Source organism: Spermophilus citellus (assembly GCF_964194105.1).
Source record: "Spermophilus citellus genome assembly, chromosome: 2".
NCBI lineage: Eukaryota > Metazoa > Chordata > Mammalia > Rodentia > Sciuridae > Spermophilus > Spermophilus citellus.
This window is the reverse complement of record NC_138183.1, coordinates 189,008,780-189,027,556: the sequence shown is the minus strand read 5'-3', so window position 1 is coordinate 189,027,556 and position 18,777 is coordinate 189,008,780. Positions and strand designations below refer to the sequence as shown.

The 18,777-nt window shown below is 45.7% G+C and overlaps 1 protein-coding gene across 1 annotated transcript in view; it reads right to left on the bottom strand.

The window, feature by feature from the left end:
• The window catches only part of TENM4 (teneurin transmembrane protein 4), a 710,670-nt gene that overhangs the window by 355,528 nt on the left and 336,365 nt on the right, over nt 1–18,777 (bottom strand). Inside the window, exons 4-5 of the mRNA XM_081282209.1 lie at nt 11,194–11,481; nt 6,905–7,174 (exon numbers count right to left, since the gene is read on the bottom strand). Of these exons, the coding sequence (XP_081138335.1) occupies nt 6,905–7,174; nt 11,194–11,481 (558 nt within the window). The remainder of the gene's footprint in view (nt 1–6,904; nt 7,175–11,193; nt 11,482–18,777) is intronic.

Sequence of the window (18,777 nt, the reverse complement as noted above, 5' to 3'; positions counted from 1 at the left end):
TTTGCTGTTCTTCCAGATATCCTCCCGACTCACTCCCTCACCTACTGTGAGATTTTGCTCAAACATCACCTTCTCCATGAAGCTTTCTCTGACCACCATATTTAAATTTGCACATCCTCCTAGGCTGGGACTCACTCTTCCCTTTCCATAGCACTTATAATTTGAGACATCCTATATAATTTAGTTTTTAAAATTTGTTTATCATCAGTCTCCCCTCTAGAATGCAATTCCCATAAGAGTGGACAGTTTTGATCATTGCTGGAACCACAAGATTTCAAACAGTACCTGGCTCATAGCAAGTGCTCAGGAACAATTATGTAACCATAGACAAGGCACCTGATGTGCCAACCTTACCTCCTAGCACATCTTGCCTCCTCGGTCCCCATTTCACATGCTCAAGTTCCAGCCTCACAAACCACCTCTTCTGTTCATCCACACAGAAGACCCTTTCTTCCCTCTCTTTACTGTAAAGTCCTTTAAATCCCTCAAAATATATGGACCAGCACTTCCTCTCTGAAACCTAGACATCTCACGGTTGGACTTTTAGGCCTCTATGATCCTGACTTTAAATGTCTTTTTCCTAACATGTCACAGTTTGAGAATCGCTTGTTAGAATTCAAGGTCTTTATCAGCTCTGACAGATTGTGAATTCAGTTTCTTTTCCAGAAATTTCTTACATTGACAAATAAATTTATGTTCTGGATACAGCCAGAATATTTCTAGATATTTTCAATATATTTCCTAGACTTTGTATATTTTATACACTGAAATAATAAAAATTGGTCTCTACAAAGTAGTACAAAATGGGTACCAGAGTGGGACTGATCTGGGCTCAAATCTCAGCTCTACTATTTACTAGTTGTACCCCCTTCAACAAGTCACCCAACTATCCACCATCTCTAAATTTCAGCATCCTTGGCTAGAAAATGAAGAAAAGGTATGAATTCCTGGGTTGTTATCTGGCTCCCAAACCAGAACAGTAGTCAAATGTGGGGGTTCAACCCCTAGGACAGCTGATGGGGCCGAGCTTCCTGCTCTAGAAGATGGTGTTCCTTGACAATGGGTAGGGTTGCTGCAGTACTCTGATCATTTTGGATCTTAGTGATAGATTTTATTGCATTTTTTTTTTTAAACCAAGTCTCATGGGTACCGGGCCAGGGAGGGCAGAGGATAAATGGAGTGAAATAGGTAATGAGCTCCTTTCTCCTTGTGCTTTGGAGATGCTTACCTAATCTATGACTCTGAATATGCAATTTGGCTTCCTAATTAGGTTAACTAATAATTTCCCTTTTGACACCAGGCTGCTTGATAATTTGTGGGGTTAACTGTGATTCTCTCTCACTGTTTCTTTTCTAAGTAAGTATCTCAATTTGCTTCTGGGATTAACGCAGAGAGGAGCACATTTTCACTATTCCCCAGACTCACAACGCCTCTTCATCCCCCAAACCTTGGCTCATGCAGTGGCCTCTCCTGGGAATTCCTCTTGGGACCACTTATGCTCATTGAGACCCACCAAGCCTTCAGACCCATGAGCATAACAGGAGTGGAGTGAAGGAATGAGCCTTTGCGCCCTCAGGGCAAAAATAAATGGCTCCTGTACTGTCATCCCACAGCTCTTTAAACAATTAACATTAATAGCTAGCAGGAATTAAGGATCAGCACAGACCAGACGCTCTACCAGCGTTGTATAGGCTCACAGCAACACCTCAAGGAAGGAAGACAGCATGCAGCTTTGTATTTTTTAATTATTGTGATAAAATATAGACAGAGCTTAGCCACTTTTAAGTGCATAATTCAGTAGCATTCGTGTATTTACACTGTTGTGCAATCACTAACACTATTCATCTCCAGAACTTTCTCATTCTCTTCAAACTGGAACTCTGTGTCCACTAAATAATCACTCCTAATTACCCTTCCTTCCAGCCCCTGGTAACCACTGGAATATTGTTTTTGTAAAAGAGGAAACTGAGGCTCAGAGAGGTTAAGTGATTTGCTCAAGGTCTCATTACTAGAACCTGGCACAACCAGGATTTGAGGTCACTGGACTGTACACTGGTGTTCCTTCCAATCTGTGACACCTTGATCATAGAAAAGAGTCACAGGTGGTTGTACTTCCAGCCACTCCCCTTTTCAGCTGGTTTCTATATTCTAAAATCATGCCTGGCATGCCAGAGGAGCTCAGCACAATTATGAAACAAATTACAAAATGAATCCACAAAAGAAAACACTGTCATCCTGACCCTGTGGCTGGGAATAAACTTTGAACTACAGCCTGTGCCTTCTAAAAAACATTGGTTGAATGCTGACTGTGTGCCTGACATGTGGCTCCTCCTCACTGCCCCTAGCCTGCAGTTCCACAGGGCAGGAGGGGCCTGAGGACTAGATCTGCCTGATGGCCCTGAGGAGGAAGATTTGTGTTTACATTACCCAGTCAATTTTGTATTTATTTTAGATATTAAGTAGTGACATAAAAGCTGCTGACATTAACCTTCAGGGGCAGAAATTGGCTTTAATGGACCCCATAAAAGTTATTATCGATGGCGGTTGTAGGCAGTATCACTGTGACCTCAGCAAAAGCCTGTGTCGCTGTCAATACTGTTGACAATTAGGATTGACTAATGCAAGGCCGGGTGTGGAGGCAGAGTTGATGCTGCTGTGGCTGGAGGTTGCTGGGACATGCTTTGCATTTCACATTTATATATCAAGGATCTCTGAGGACTTGGTTGCACATCTTTGGTGGCCTCAGTTGAGAGTCAAAAACCTCTCATTGATTCAAATAGAGACAAGCAAAGGACTCAGAATACAGGATCAGAGAGACTGGAGCTCAAATCCAAGCCTTGCCAACACGCTAACTTGCTGGTTGTCATTTCAGTTGACGTTTTCAACCTCAGTTTCCCCTTGTAGCAAAAGGGGAATTATCTGCATTATCAAGAGGATGAAAGGCAACTAAACACGTGCGGCTGAAGGCCCTCCACAGAGATTGTGGCTTCCCTTGATTCCTGAGCAGTGGCCACCCTGTGAGATGTTGCCTAACATGTTCAAGCAGAATTGGGCCTTGTTCTGATGGTGAGACCCAAGTCGGATGGAGAGAAGGAGAGAATGGGTGGAGAAAGAAGAGAGGAAGGGTGGTGGGAAAGGATGGAGAGTTCTGCAAGAACTGAGACTGTCCTGATAGGGCCTGGCTCCAGCTCAACAAGGCATGCATACTGCGCACACCTTCGTCTCTCTGTGCCTCTGCCTCCTCAGCGGAGCAAGAACACGGTGAACCTGACCAGTGAATAAAGATGAACCACTTTTATGACTGCTGTCATTATTTAGATCTGACTGTAATAAAGCCCTAATGTCACTTGCCAATTGAGGCAAGTGGAGAGCACATGGGCACCACGGGAGTGTGTGGGTCTGAGAGGTCCAGGCCTGGGACAGAAGCAGGGCCAGGAGCCCTTTGTTAGATTCTACTCCTCTTCCTTTGCCTGCCCATTCATCCTCTAGTGTTGTTGAGCTTAGAGTTCTGTAGCCAGGGTGGAAAAGGACAATTGGAGAGCAAAGTGTCCTGGAGAGCAGGCAGCCATCTCCTTGTCTCCACTATCAAAGGCTGAAACACTTCAGGCTCATTGGATATGTCATTATCACCCAACAGAGGCTTAATTCAGCTGTAATTCAGCTCTGAGGGAATATACAATAATGTGGGTGGTGCGTGCCTCACTCTGTCATGACTTTATGGGAAATGATCATTTGTCATCATGGCAGGAAGCCTTCAAAAGAACAGACAACTTGAGTATTTTGCCACTGAGAGAATTCACTAGAATAACTAGGGCTAAAGGAGTCAAAGTTTTAGAGTCACACAGGCCTGAATCCATTCCCATCTTGCTAACTATGTGACCGATGCAGATTTCTTAGGCTCTTTGGGATGTAGTTTCCTTTTTCTGTCCAATGGGAATAATAAAATCGACTTCAGAGTGTTGTAGGTGGAGCAAATGAGATCATACAGCTAATGTGTTTAGTGCCGTGCTTAGGTTCTGATCATCAGCCACAACTATTAATGCTAATGCTAATAGTAATGGAATAATAACCAATGTTACTGTTTCTTCATCTTGTGCACATCTTCGTCTTATGTATTTAAGTACTTAAATCAGAATCCTAGATCTAGAAGGGCTTGCAGATCACTCAGCTCAATTGCTACCAAAAGCTACCTATTAAAACACTGATCCCATCAGATGCTCTGAGAATAAAGGATTCTGAGGTCAACAATCTGGGGAATGTTGCATATATCCCTCTGTTAATTTATCCATTAATTGGCATACTACCATCTTAAAGGCTCTGAGAAGTCCTGGAGTAGACATACTAGTTTAACCAAGTGGTTCCTCATTGCTTGACTATGGAATATTTCTCCCTCCCAACCTAAAAACTATCAATATTTTCAGAACACAGAAGATACTGATTTAAGCCGGGCATGGTGGCACATGCCTGTCATCCCAGTGGCTCAGGAGGTTAAGGCAGGAAGATCAGGAATTCAAAGGCAGCCTTAGCAACTTAGCAAGGCACTAAGCAACTCAGTGAGACCCCGTCTCTAAATAAAATACAAAAATGGGCTGAGGGTGTGGCTCAGTGGTTAAGTGCGTCTGAGTTCAATCCCCAGTACCAAGAAAAAAGAAAATATTTATTTCATTTAACCATTCTACATATTAGAAAACTGAGGTCCAGAGAAAGGATGGAACTCACCCAATGCCACATCTCAGGCCAGTCACTGAACTGAGACTTCCTGTCCCCTATACAGGACCCATTTTCTCTGTACAGGCCTTGCTCTTCCTTCAGTTTGGTGCTCTGGTTCGGTGCACAGTGGGGTGGGCAGAGGCAGGGCCACTGGCTCAGTCCAGGCCTTGGTGGGAAGGTAGCGAAAGGGTGTGGGTGGTTCCCTGCTGCAGTGGAGAAGCTCCTCAGGGACTAAGTCACTGGCACTCTTACAGGGTTGGTTGGGGGCCAGGGGAAGGAGGCATTGCCAAGGTGATATCCACGATCTGCCTCTCTCTCGTCCCAGAAGCACACAGGCCACTTGAGAAATATCTGAGTTCTCAGGCATGGGTGGTTGAATGGACATTTGGAACTCTGCTGCATCTAGCTCTTTAAGAGGATGAAGTTCCTATCTGACCCTGACCTGTCACTTGCCAGATCCTAATCTGGATTTGGTCTCACACAGCTCAGGTAGAGACTCTTTTTCAGATTAACTGGTCTAGGCCGTCATCTATGACCCAGGGCTTACCCTGACCTAGCAATTCCTAGGCTCCTGCATTGGGAGCGGGGAGCCTGTAGGGTGAAATGGCCTCTGGCTGGCTCTTGCTGCTCTAATGCAGACTGCTCCTGCTCTGGGGGTTCTGGTGTGGAAGCACCTGCAGACCTTCTCTGTGGACTTCCCAGAAACAAAACCCTCCCCAGCCAGTGGGGCTGTCTCTGGGCTCTTCCACTCTCCTCAGATTTCATAGCCAGACCCCAACAACAGGACTTGCCTCAGTGCTGACCCGGCCAGGCAAAACTGCCCAGGGGCTGAAGGAGCATAATATGAGGGGAAAAAAAAGTACATGTATAAAGGTATAATTTGGCATGAATATACTTTATACACAAAGATATGAAAAATTGTGTTCTATATGTGTAATTCTGCTGTTGTGCATTTAAAAAATCAATAAAAAATATGCAGCAGAAGGGGAGATTCCCTGAGTGCTAGGCTCCATGCAGGACTAGAGTGGACCAGAGCCCCTGGAGATGTGCCAGCAAGGGCCCAAGAGGAAGAAGGAAAATTCTGAAACTGACTCCTTTCTTTCCACCATAAGGAGGAGGTGGGTAACTAGCTGTCCTATTTTTCTCCCACAGCATTTCAGGGCTTTGAGAAAAGGAGCTTCAGAGGTGAAAGTGGAATAAGGATCTGGGGGCAGCACTTCATGGGGTCACAAAGAAGCTAGGGCAAAATCTCAAGTTTTTACTTTTTTTGGGGTACAGGGATTAAACCCAGGGGCACTCTACCACTGAGCTACACCCCCAGCCCTTTTAATTTTTTTTTTTTTTAATTTGAGATAGGGTCTTGTTAAGTTGATCAGCCTGACCTCAAACTTGTGATCCTTCTGCCTGAGCCTTTGGAGTTGTTGGGATTATAGCAGTTTTAAAGTATATGTTATTATAGATTGAAGATCCCTAATCTAAAAATCTAAAATGCTTTGAAATCCAACTTTTGAGCATAATGCCAGATTTTTGAAACATTTCCAATTTCAGATTTTTTGATTAGAGTTGCTCCACCTGCAAAGTCTATGCAAACATTCCCAAATCTTAAAAACTTCAATTTTATGTCCCTGAGCACTTCAGATAAGGGATACTCAGCCTGAATGACTGTAGTCACCATGTGCAAGAGATCATATAAACTTATTCCTAACTGAAACTCTGTAGCTTTTGACCAACATCTCCCTAAACCTCAAGATTCAAGTTAGCCCCAAATGCCAGTTTTTGTTTGTAAACCATTCTTTGATCAACATAAGATACTGGAGATGCTCAGGATTCAGAGATAATGTGAGCAGGATTCAGTCTAGGCACTGTTGACTGAATATAGGACAAGCCATGGGGGATGGGTTCTTACTATCTGGTGTCCCTTGGCTGCTCACATGTAGGCACCTTGTAAACAATAACCCAACCTCTTGGGTTCCTCCCTAATCCAGATGGAAAGGGCAGCAACCCAACCTCTGACATGTTACCGATGGGTGGATATTTCAGTGTCTGTGGAAGAGGCTCTGACTTTTGACCACTGAGAGCAAAGCAATTTCACCAACTTCACCAGAGTCCCAAGTGATGGAACAGAAAATCAATATTGTAATTACAGCCTTAGCCACAACCCAGACACCCGACACAGGCCAAGCAAGCCACTCACCGGTTTCTGTGTTCTCATGCTCTGTGTCGGTGAGTGTGAGGTTGGAGTTGGCTCGGCTGGACAGGCAGGAGCTGCGCCCTGACCGTGTGCTCCGGCCCCACAGCCGCACAGGGTGTTCAGGGGACAGCACAGTGTCGGCTTCCATGTCAGCATCAGAACTGGCCCCCATGGAGTAACCACAGTGGGGGAGGCCGATGTCTGTTCGGTAGAGGGTCCCATGAGGGGGTGTCACTTCCCCCAGTCCCAGCTCTCGAAGGGTGAAATTGGTGCCTGCGAGAAAACACAGGTGATCTTGGTTAGTGCATTGAGGATAGTCCTCCCACCTGCAGCCCCTTGTCTGAGCTCACCATGGCATTCTCTGCCCAGGCCTTGGTTTGAGGTGTTTCCTGTACCTGTAGGGCTCCTTCTGTCCCTTCTCCACCAGGCCAAAGTCTCTGTAACTAAAGCCCAATTCAAATGGCACCTCCTCTGTGAAGTTTTCCTCAATACCACACCTGTGCCGACTGCCCTGCTTCTTCCACCCAGCCCCTGTCAGAGTTCTTGCCCAGTCTGTGGCATGGTGGAGCTTTTAAGACAGAGCTGTCTGCCACTTCTGCTGGAGAGGGCCTCAACAATGGCAGGCAATGTGCTTACTCCTAAATCCTCGTGCCTAGAACAAAGTCCAGTGTTCAGAAAGGACTCGAAATATGAGCATTAAATTGCATTGAGAGCTTCAGTATGCCCCTTCCAGGTAGGACTTGCTATCAAGTGCAGAACAGGATGGAAGCCTAGGCAATGAGACTTTAGTGGTCTCCTTGTAAACAGAAGTTCCTTTCTGGCTGGTAGGGAGAGCCCAGAGTACTAGAACGGAGAAGGTCCTGCCTGTCCAAGGAAAGTTGCCCTGAAAAAGGAAACAGGCTACCCCTGATTCTCCCTCACCAGGTGGGGCTGCAATGGGGAATCAGCAGAGATGGGTCCCTTGAGGATCCAAAAAGGCCTTGAAGTGCCTGAAACTGAGGCTGGAGAAGATGTGGATGAGGGTTATTTACCCAGGTGTTAAGACCTGAGTGACAAAGGGGATGCTGCCTTCATGGGAAACACACCTTCATTGCTCTTGAAAGTTACTCCACAGTCTACTATGCCCAGGAGTATTTTGTGGGTAAGGAAGAGGGAGTGTATAATGACTTGAAGGGCCATATGCCAATTAAAGTGACGATCTGGAGACACCAACTTATATCAGGTGGCACCAACTCAAAGCTGGCCTTTACTGAAATGCAACAGTGAGTAGGGTATGGCCCCTGACATGAAAGAGCTCAGTCAAGTGGGGAGAGGCAAGCAGATATGTGGTTGAGGGGTGAAGGTAAAGGTGGGGGAGAATAGGGGGGCTCTGGGATATAGGAAGTAAGACAGCTGGGTAGGGAGCTCAGGGGAGAGGTCTGAGGATGAAGGTGAATGCAAGGAGCCGAGCTGGAAGGCAGCAGAGGCAGACACCCAAGCATTAAAGGTTGCATCCTGCAACCAGGGTGGGCTGAACATGGTAAGCCTGCAAAGGCAAATGGAAGTCACTGCCAGAAAGGCGGGGAGGGGACCAGCAGAGGCCTTCTAAGCCTGTGCCCCTTGTCATCTGTGTCTAATATCTATCATGCCTGAGGCAGAGGAGGAGCTCAGGAAAAGTTAGCTAAATAAACACATAAACAAGCACCTCCTGACAGTACTTTTGAATGTGGATAAGGGGAGACTGAAGGTGGGAGGAGAGACCAACTGGTATACTGCTGTGAAAGAGCTCTTGGGTAAGCTGTGGTAGTGGGAGGTGCATGCTGGGCCTGTCCCCCAGGTGCTTCAAGCTGACAGCCTTGATTTGGACAAAGTCATGAATGCTTCCATAATGGTGGGTAAATTCTGTAACTGCTGCCCAAGCCCCCAATGCCTTTTTACATACCTGGTGCCTCAGAGCCTCTGCTCTAGCTATTCCAGATCCTTCCCTATAATCCCTCCTCCCAATCTCCCCACAATCAGTTACTAAATAAATGGTTAACATTAGCAGGCCCTCCACAGCAGGGGTTCCTGGGCTGTGCTCAGTGGCCAAGCAGACATTCTGATTGGCGGGGGTCTGGGCCAGACCAGATGTTACACATTTTGAATATCACCCCTGTGCGGCATACTACAATCTGCCCTCCTATTTTTCTCTCCTTCGAAGAAAATGAAAACTCCAAATTGGAGCCTACATCCCCCAGCCAGCTTCCCACCCTCTCTGCATATCGCACTCCCCTAGCTATCCTTTGATCCATACACCCCACTTCTGTCCTGCCCTCACCCTATGTCTGTACTCTGCTGGGCTGGCCTTCTCAAGAGAGGCCATTCACATGTTACAAAAAATGACTTCTCTGTTAAGTGAAAAAATCAAATTTATTTGCCATAAACAGCCTGGGTTGCGTTGATTTCCATATGGCTTACCCTGCAAACCCTTTTAAGCAGCCAGAATTGGCATTAATACCAGTGAGCTGGAACATCTTGGGACTAGAGGAAAAGCAAGGTAAAAGTCAAATCTAAAAGTTCAGGAATCCTGTTGAATACACGGACCCCTCTCGTTTGTGAGCTTGAAGGTTTATTTTATAACATGTGAGAAGTCCTCGTGCTCTGTTTTGCTTTGTGATGTTTTGGCATCTTTGCTTGAGGAACAGGACATGGGTTGACGTCCCACCCCGCCCAACATCTAGCTGTGCAATCTTGTGATGGTGATCACCTGGGCTTCAATGTTCTTGTCTTTAAAATGGGTGATAACCTATGACCCTCTACCTTCAAAGGAGTTTTGAGGATCCAGGATGGTAATTAGTGAACCACTCTGTACATGCCTGCACATGAGATGAGAATGTACAGGATGATCCTTACAGATGAGAGGTGCATCTAAGCTAAGGGCTCTCTGAGCTCTCTCAAGCAGGACACAGCTAACTTTGAGATATTTTATCTCTTCCTCTCACTGAGACCCAGAGATGGCAATTTAATAGTAGTCAGCATTTATGAAGCATCTGTTCATACCAGGCTCTGGTATCAAGTGCATTATGTACCATCCTTACCAATCCTCACAAACACCTGGCTATTAGGTACTATTATCCCATGGCACAGTGAAGAAGCCAAGGGTCAGAACAATGGCAAAGTCAGAATTTGAATCCAGATCCATCTGATGCCAAAGCATGAGCTTTAAGCCATAAGGGAAGAGCTAAGAGCTTTTTCAAGGCTGAGAGGTGGCCTTACTAGCAAGGCAGCTTTGATGTGGATTTAGGCCTGTGGGAGGGAATAGAAATGAGAAAGTCATAAGTGGCTCTGTGTGTGTGTGACCTCTGTCATCTTACCTCTGTGATCTTGGGCAAATGATTCAGGGGTTGTTGAAAGAATCAAACGATATTTTGAAAACATATGTAAATTACACAGAATAGTGCTTAACTGACCCTGTCTTTGGAGGGGAGAGGGATAGGGCAGAATCAGGGTGGGTAGCATGAACTGTGAGGGACTGGTTGTCACATACCAGGCCTCAGAGAGGGCTTGAGGCTCTGCAAGCAGAAAAACCGGACTGCCCAAGGCGCCAGAGTGGGAAACAACTACCACTGCAGCCTGGGAATGGTTGAGCAGGGTGGAACCATAAGTGGTGGGTGTGGAGAGGCAGGGGACAGAAAGTCTAAGAAGACGGAAACTGAGCAGAGAGGGCCCTCCAGTGCCAGATTAGGAGCTCAGCCTCCAGACCACAGGGCCATCCCTGAGTGCTGAGAAAGGCCCAAGGGAAGCCTTTCTGTCTTGAAGGATTAACCAAAATCATCCCCTCTGAGCAAAGGGGATAGTTTTGGTTAATCCTTCAAGACAGTTGATAATCATCAGAAATGAGAAGTGGTAGAAGGAATGGAGAAGATGGATGGATTTGAAAGGTGTTCTGGGATAAGATGAACAGGCTGGTGATTACTGCATGTAGAAAGTGAAGGAGAAGGAATCAGGTACCAGGAGATCCTCCAAATCACCAAGTTTTCTGTACTTACTAAGTGTTAGCATGCTCATCACTAAAAAGTGTCATCCCATTGAGTCCTCACAATAATTCGTTGCAGTAGGGCAACAGCTCATGCCATCGATCGCTACCTAACACCTAAAGCTTCTAATGCAGAAGCCCAGCTCCTAGCTACATTACTACGCCAGGAATTTAAATAAGCTAAGAATGAACTACAGGACAGGCTTTTACCAGGCCTACATGCCCAGTAGAGATGGGGTTTGACCCCAGCTCCCTCTTGGCACACCTGTGCACCCACCTGCGCCCGGCCCACCCTCACCTGTGCGGCAGAACTCCTCAGCCTCCTGCGGCACCATGTCCTTGACGCGGCCACTGTAGGCAAGGCGGGAGTCCTGGTCATAGGCCTTCAGGGTCTCACTGGAGCTGTAGGACTTCTGCGGGGCTTTGCCCTCCTCGCTGTCCACAGAAGAGCTGGTGTAGCGGCGCTCTGCATCGCGGCGCCGGGTCAGCGAGCGGTAAGGCTTCCTCTCCTTCATGTCCATGGCTTCTGGCTCTCGCTCCTCCACATCCACCAACTGGGTCTTTGCCGCACTCAGGACTGGGTGGTCTGGAGTGGAGGAAACCATAAGAAGCTTGTGAGTTCTGGTCTTCAGGAGGTAAAGACAATGCCAGGATTGTCACCTGGCATGGTGACAATGTCCTGGACCACCCTGCCCCTGGATTGGTGGTCGCCCTGAAGTGGGTGAAGAGCCTCAGGCTGGAGAAGCCTCTGTTGTCTGGTCAGTGGCAGAGGGCACTGGCACCCAGGGCCTCCAGTTGTGAGTCCTGTCTCTTTCTGCTACTTGGTCTGACCATGCTCCAGCCTTTCCTCCAGTGCTGGATATTAGGGGAGCTGACAACAAAGATCAGAGGGTCCTGGCATTTGGTAATGCTTCTAGGCTGGAACTGGACCCTGTTCCCATCATATCCAGCTGCAACAGGGGAGGACCCAGAACTCTTAAAGGCTCCTGAAGAATGAATAAATGCAGGAAGAACATTTCGCATATATTATCTTAATAAATCATCATATGCCCCCAGATGTCATTACTGTCTCCAACCTGTTTTGGAAAGAAGTCAAGCTGTAAGCAAACAACCTATAGTCACCCTCACCTAGTAGCTATGTGATTATTTGCTTCTTGCCTGCCTTCTCCACTAGTAGGCAAGCTCCCTGAGGCATGTGCCTCACCTGTTTTGCTTACTGCTTATTCACAGCACCTAGAGCCAGGGCTGGGGCACAGTAGGCACTTAGAATATCTGTTTGACCAATGCTCATGTGTCAGGTGAGGAAACTGAGCTCAGAGCCAGGACCAAAACTCAGGTCTGTTGTCTCTGAATCTTGAGTTTTCCTATTCTGTTCTCCCAAGACTCCAACCTCCAGCTCTTACTACATAAGAATCCTTCCATCTAGCCATCTTCAGACCCATGGGTCTCAGCAGTGCCACCACCAGCACCTGGGAGCACAATGCCTGCCCCATGCATCTGTGGCTAGCTATGGAGCATATGGTATCTTACTGGGGAAGTTCCTTGTCATCCCTGTTCCTCTTTTTCCCAGCTTGATGCTTTTGCCCTTGACTGACATCTGGGAATTTTTAGCTGTGATAGTACCCTCTTCTCCTTCCAGATGTTTTCCTTGAGCTCTGGGGTAGCAAACAATTCCCTAAGTTAAGGGGTAAGTACAGGAAGAAAGCAGAATGTCCCTAAAAAGATATATGTAAGATCCTTATTGTTATGGTTTGGAATGTGAGGTGCACCTCAAAATCTCATGTGAGAGACAATGCAAGAAGGTTCAGAGGAGAAATGATTGGGTTATAAGATCCTTAACCCAATCAGTGAATTAATCCTCTGGTGGGATTAACTGAGTGGTAACTGGAGGAGGAGGTGGGGCATTGAGGGTGTGGCTTTGGGTATATATTTGTATCGGGCAAGTGGAGACCTCTCTTTCTGCTTCCTGATCTTTATGTGAGCTGCTTCCATCCACCACACTCTCCCGCCATAATGTCCTGCCTCACCTTGAGTCCTGAATGGAGTCAGCCTTCTATGGAAGAAGACCTCTGAAACCATGAGCCCCCAAATAAACTTTCCCTCCTCTATAATTGTTCTGGTGGGTCTTTTAGTCACAGTGGTGAAAAAGCTGACTGAAACACTTATTTTCTTAGAACCCGGAGCCTTCTCCTTCTGGCTTTCCATTGTTTCATTTTTTTTCAGAGCAACATGGATATACAGAACATTTCCTCGATTCACTGTCTTATTAGAGAAACAGCAGAACAAGAGTCCCATGATAAGTGGAGAGCACCTGGGGCCTCAGTGCTGGGTGGGGCCTCTGACAGCAGGTAGGGTGACTCTGTTCAGGTGCAGGTGCCCAGTGCCTGCCCATGCTGCAGTGGGGGAGCCTGGGGTGGGAGGATGTCCTGTGAGTTTTAAGGGAAGTTGGAAATTTGAATTTAGATATCAAATGTGTGAGTTTTAAACATTACCGTTTAAAAATAATAAATACTTCTCAGGCCAAACAAAACACACCGATACAACAGATTTGCTCTGAAGAGTAGAAGTTCTGCCTGGGATCGTGGACATATGAGGGAGCCCTTTGGCCTAATGATACTCTCTTCCCTTCTAAGACCTCAAAGGCCCTCTTAAGGGCAAGGTTTTAGCTTGGCTCCAGTGCAAAATTCTGTCTAATTTTTAAAAGAACCCTCTAGACCCACTCAACAAGTCCTTATGTTCTACCTGTAAACAGTGCCACTTTGCAAGGAAATGGTTAGGGGTTATAATTTCATTTGATGTTTTGGGGGATTTATCATGGACCTGTGTGTCTGCTGTAGGCTTTCTCCTCTATAGTTCTTCACACTTTTTAGAGTGCAAACACTTGTGGTTTTATTGGTTCTCATAAAAACTATGAAGTATATAAAGGCAACTATTTTCATTCCCATGACATAGATGGAGCGATATTGACCCAGGGCCATATAGTCCTCTGCCTAGGGCCATGTGGTGAGTTAGTAGCAGCAAAACTGGTGTCAATGGAGAGACAATTGTACCTACAGCCAGTGAAGGTGAATAGATAGATGAATGACTTTTTTTTTTTTTGATTGCCAATTCTCAGTACGTCCCTGTGAAACTAGGCAAGGGATTTGACCTTGCATACACAGAAATCAACCCACGGCCCTGAGTTCTGCTGTCTTGATGCTCAGTCTCCTGATGGGTTGTCAGGAAGACAGTGGTCTTCAGAACATCTGAGAAACAGATCCCCAGGAAAAACCAGTAATGATGAGTTTTCCTCCAGGGTCTTTCAAACATTCCTGACTGAAATCCAGAATTAAAAGTACATCTTACATGTGACCCAACACCCACATATAAGATGCAAACAAAAGATTCCTAAAAGTTACTGCATCATGAGCAGGGAACTCTGATCAATTTCCTATTTCATTCATATATATATATATATTTTAAAGAGAGAGAGAAGAGAGAGAGAGAGAAAATTTTTTAGTATTTATTTTTCAGTTTTCGGTGGACACAACATCTTTATTTGGAGCTGAGGATCTAACCCAGAGCCCCACGCATGCCAGACAAGCGCGTTACCGCTTGAGCCACATCCCCAGCCCAAATTCTCATATATATTTTAAAAGGCTGATTATAACTATCCAAGTTGATATCAACACAGTACCGGTTTTTGACCCTGAAGGCAACTGCTGCCTCTGGCCTTTCCAACCCCTGAGTGACAAGAATGCAGGTGAGCATAATAAGAATTATTAAAGCCATTATTAGAACTAGTCACTAATAGCTCATAATAATAAAATTAGTATTAACAACAACTAATATGCTTTCATTAGTAGCTAATATTTATTGAGTCCTTACTTTCAACTATTATTACACTTGCTATCATTTTTAATCTTTATGCCAACCCTGTGATTTGGGTATTACGGTTATCTGCAAATTACAGATGAGAAATTGCCAAGTTGAGTATCCTGCCTGAGTTACACAGTTTTTTGCCTAGTAGATCCAGAATGGTGCCTCAGGATATTGAACTTAGCACACAAATATAATCGCTAGATGGTATTGCTGTTACAAGCTGTCCAGATGAATTGGCAATGCCAGGTCATGCTGCTGACTTCTTATGCTCCCTAGCAATCCTGCTGAGCCAATAGGATGAATTCTAATTTTGGCCAAAATGAAGGCTCTTCTGCATCTGGACCATCTCTTCCCATCTTACTGGGCCACTTGTGTTTTCCAGACATTAATTCTGGCCTCTCTGCCTTTGTGCCCACTATTCCATCATTGCCCATGTAGCTAACTAGATGGTTTGTTTTCTTGTCTGCCTCTCCTCTTGACTACAGTTCCTTGAGGGCAGGCTGGGCATCCGCAGTGCCACAGAATGTCTGCTAAGTGAAGAAGTGAAGAGAATTGTTTGGCAGCTACTTTATTCCTTCTTAAGTAACACAAAATCTTGGTAGTTCCCTGTAGGTTAATATGTATTAAGTAAATCTGAAAGACTGGGCTAGAAGGATGTATTCCCCACTGACTAGCTGTACAACCTCAGATAAGTGATTAACTTCTCTGTGTTTCAGTTTCCTCATCTGCAAACTCTCAGGGTTGTTTTGTAGATTAAATGCATCAATATATACCCCTGGTATGTGGTCCCTGGTACATAATGAGTGATCACTATATATTAGCTATTATTATCATCAGAAAATTACACATTTTCTCTTAAAGGGTGTAATTTAGAAGGCTCCAGCTACATATCAGGTATAACTGGAGCAGGTACATCAACACAGAATTTTATGCTACAAGGCCGAGGACCACTGTAGGGATTACACTGGAGGATGACTACTTCTTTACATCAGCTTTAACCGGTTGACTAAAGACACGGGCTTCAAGGCAAAGGCTCAGTAACTACAAATTATGAAGAACACAGTCCCCAAACTCATAGCTTTCTTGTCAGAAAGCAGAGGCAGGGATAACAGGACTACCCACTCCCAACCCCCTGCATATTTTCATCTTAATATCAATTCAGGAAATATTTACTTATTTGAATAGACAGGTCAGTCATGGCTCACATTCAAATTGGCATTGAATAGTGAGAGTAAGAAGAGGGTGGGGTGGAAGAGGAGTAACAGTGGAGAAGTGTCCCCTTGAGGCAAGAGTCTCTGAAGCGAGACTGGGAGGCCCTGACAGGAGATTGGGAGGGATGCTGGGGAAGGTGGCCCACCTGGAGCCCTATGGTCTCCATCCATGGGTCAGAAGCAGTGTGGCACATAGCCATGCTTAAACATGCTTGTTCTTTCCCTACGGTGGCTAAGATTTGAATGTATTCTCCCAAAGTTCATGTGTTGCAAATTTAATCTTCAAATTTGTATGTTGATGGCATTGAGAAGTGGGGCCTTGGGAGGTAATTAGGGTTAGATGAGGTCATGAGGGTTGGGACCCCAGAATGGGTTTAGTGGCTTTGGAAGGAGAGGAAGAGAGACCCAAGCATGCAAGTTTGAGCTCTCTTGCCATGCAATGCCCTCCACCAGGTAAAGACGCATCATGAAGTCATTTACTAGGTGCTGGTATCTTGTTACTGGCCTTTCAGATGCCAGAACTGAGAAATAATGTATTTCTTTATAGATTACTCAGTCTTTGGTATTTGATAGCAAGAGAAAATGGACTAAGACATCCACTAGCCTCTGATTTCCCCAATGCCTGTAAAGCCCACTAGCATGACATCCCAGGCCTCTCAAGATCCTTCCTAACTCTCCCTCTGCTTCTCTCACTGCTGCAGAAAACTCAGTACCCCACTCTGAATCCCCGAGACATACCCTCCACTGCAGTCCTCCAGAGCTGCCTGCCGTTACTGATTCCCCATACTCTTTCATACCATGAAGACTCTGCATCATTTACTGGAATCTCCTAAGGGATGCACCAGAAGGAGATGGTGGGCAGGAAGGTGGGATATGAGAAGTCTGAGGTATGTTCCCTGATCTCTACTCTGGCCTCAGTCCATACTACCTCTCTCCAGGTGACTCTTCCAGATCTCCACCTCGTACTAGACTCTGCTAATACCTTCCATCATTCTCACCAGCCCAGACCAGGGCTGTACCAGTTTCCAGCCATATTCGACTCTGTTCATCTCACCATCTTGGCTGGATCCCTGTGCCTGCCTTACCCTGTCTCTTCATTAGAGTCTGTTCTTCTAAACCATCTGGGGGGATTCTGTTTTCTGTAAGAATGCTGACCAGGATCAGCTGCCCCTCCTCCTGCCTGGCTGACTTTGAGCAACTACCTCCAGCCTTGTCGTTAGAATAACGCCAGCAGCTACTGCGCACTCTGGGTTTGCTATAGGCAGCCTGGGAAAGGATTTAGTTTGATGATGGTATTTAGTTCTCACCCTTCCCAGATCTGTGAATGGGCCCCATTTAAAAAAAACAGACACTTAGAGAAGTTAAATAGTTACCCAAAATCACAGGAAGAGAAAAAAGAGTTGGAAGTGTTCAATTCTGAGACTTCCTTCCCATGCCCTCTGCCATGCTGGTGATAGGAGCTCCAGGTTAGGAGTCAGTCCTCCCTGGCCACCTTCTGCTCTGTGGTACTGGCAAAGTCCCTTACCCCAAGAGGCTGGGTTTGTCAGATGCTTTGTCAACTGTAATGTTTTACATAGGCATAAAGAATGGAAAAATTATTACTATCAATGCCACCGTCTTCATTATTATTGATTTATTTTTAATCAACAAATTATGTAACTAGACAGACTCAATTAAGCAGACAAAGTTGTTCTGGGAGGCTCAAGTAGTTAATAAATATATGCCTAAAGGAAAATCGAGCAGCTTCATCATGGCAGGCCTCAGGCTAACACCAAGGCTCCTACCATGGTTCCAGCTCAAGTCTACAATCACCATGAGCAACTGGCTTCCATGAAAGACAATGGGCCAGCCCAAGGAAATGGGCAAAACCCAGGAGACGGCACAGACTTTTCCTGTTAGCCTGCTTCTAGGGGCAGTTTTCTAGTCTCATCTCCAAGTACAACTTGAGCACCACAGAGTTCTCTTCAGAGAACCATTCACTTCCATATGGTGACAGACCAGTCTTGTGCTGGGCACTGGGGACTCCAGTGATGAGCAGGACATGAGCCTTGTGGTGACAGTTTACTGAACCCTTGTGGTGTTAGCCTCAGGGACCATCAACAACAAATGCTGTGATAAAGTATGAACTGCAGGTTTGTAAGTCCATCCCATGCTCTGACATGGGTGTCAGTTTTGTCTGTCAATGGGGAGGGAAAGTAGGCCCAGGACAGGAGGAGGGAAGGAGCCAGAAGGTATTGAGGCCAAAGTTCAGTGCTTTCCACATTGGAGAGACCAGGCTGAATGACCCAAGTGGCTGATCAAGTTCACACAGCCAGTAACGGACATGACTGGGACCTGAATCCAGGACTCTCTGACTCTGAAAATCACATTTTGATATTTTTGTTTTGGTTTGTTTTTCTTTTATGTGGTGTTAGGCTTGGATGGTACTAGAAGCTTGGAACAGGTGTGAAAATGAGGGGAGGCCCGGGAGACACCTGGTTGTGATGGTGATCAGAATATCATTTCAGATAGGAAAAGAGCCAGTAACAGCAAAGAAACTACTGTTAACAGAATACCTCCTCAAGTGTTGGGCGCTGGGTACATGTTATTTCTAGTCTCTGCACCAACTGTGCAAGGTAAGTGTTATTCTCTAATTTTATATTTTCTCTTATTTACTGCTATTTTATCAATAAGATAATAAGATCACAAGTTCAAAGAGATTGAGTGACTTTCTCCAAATCACAAGGTTCCAAGTGTCTGGGTCTAGATTTGAACCATAAGAAAATGTTTAAACCTCAATAAAAGTAGTGGACATCTAGTCCTATAGGCTA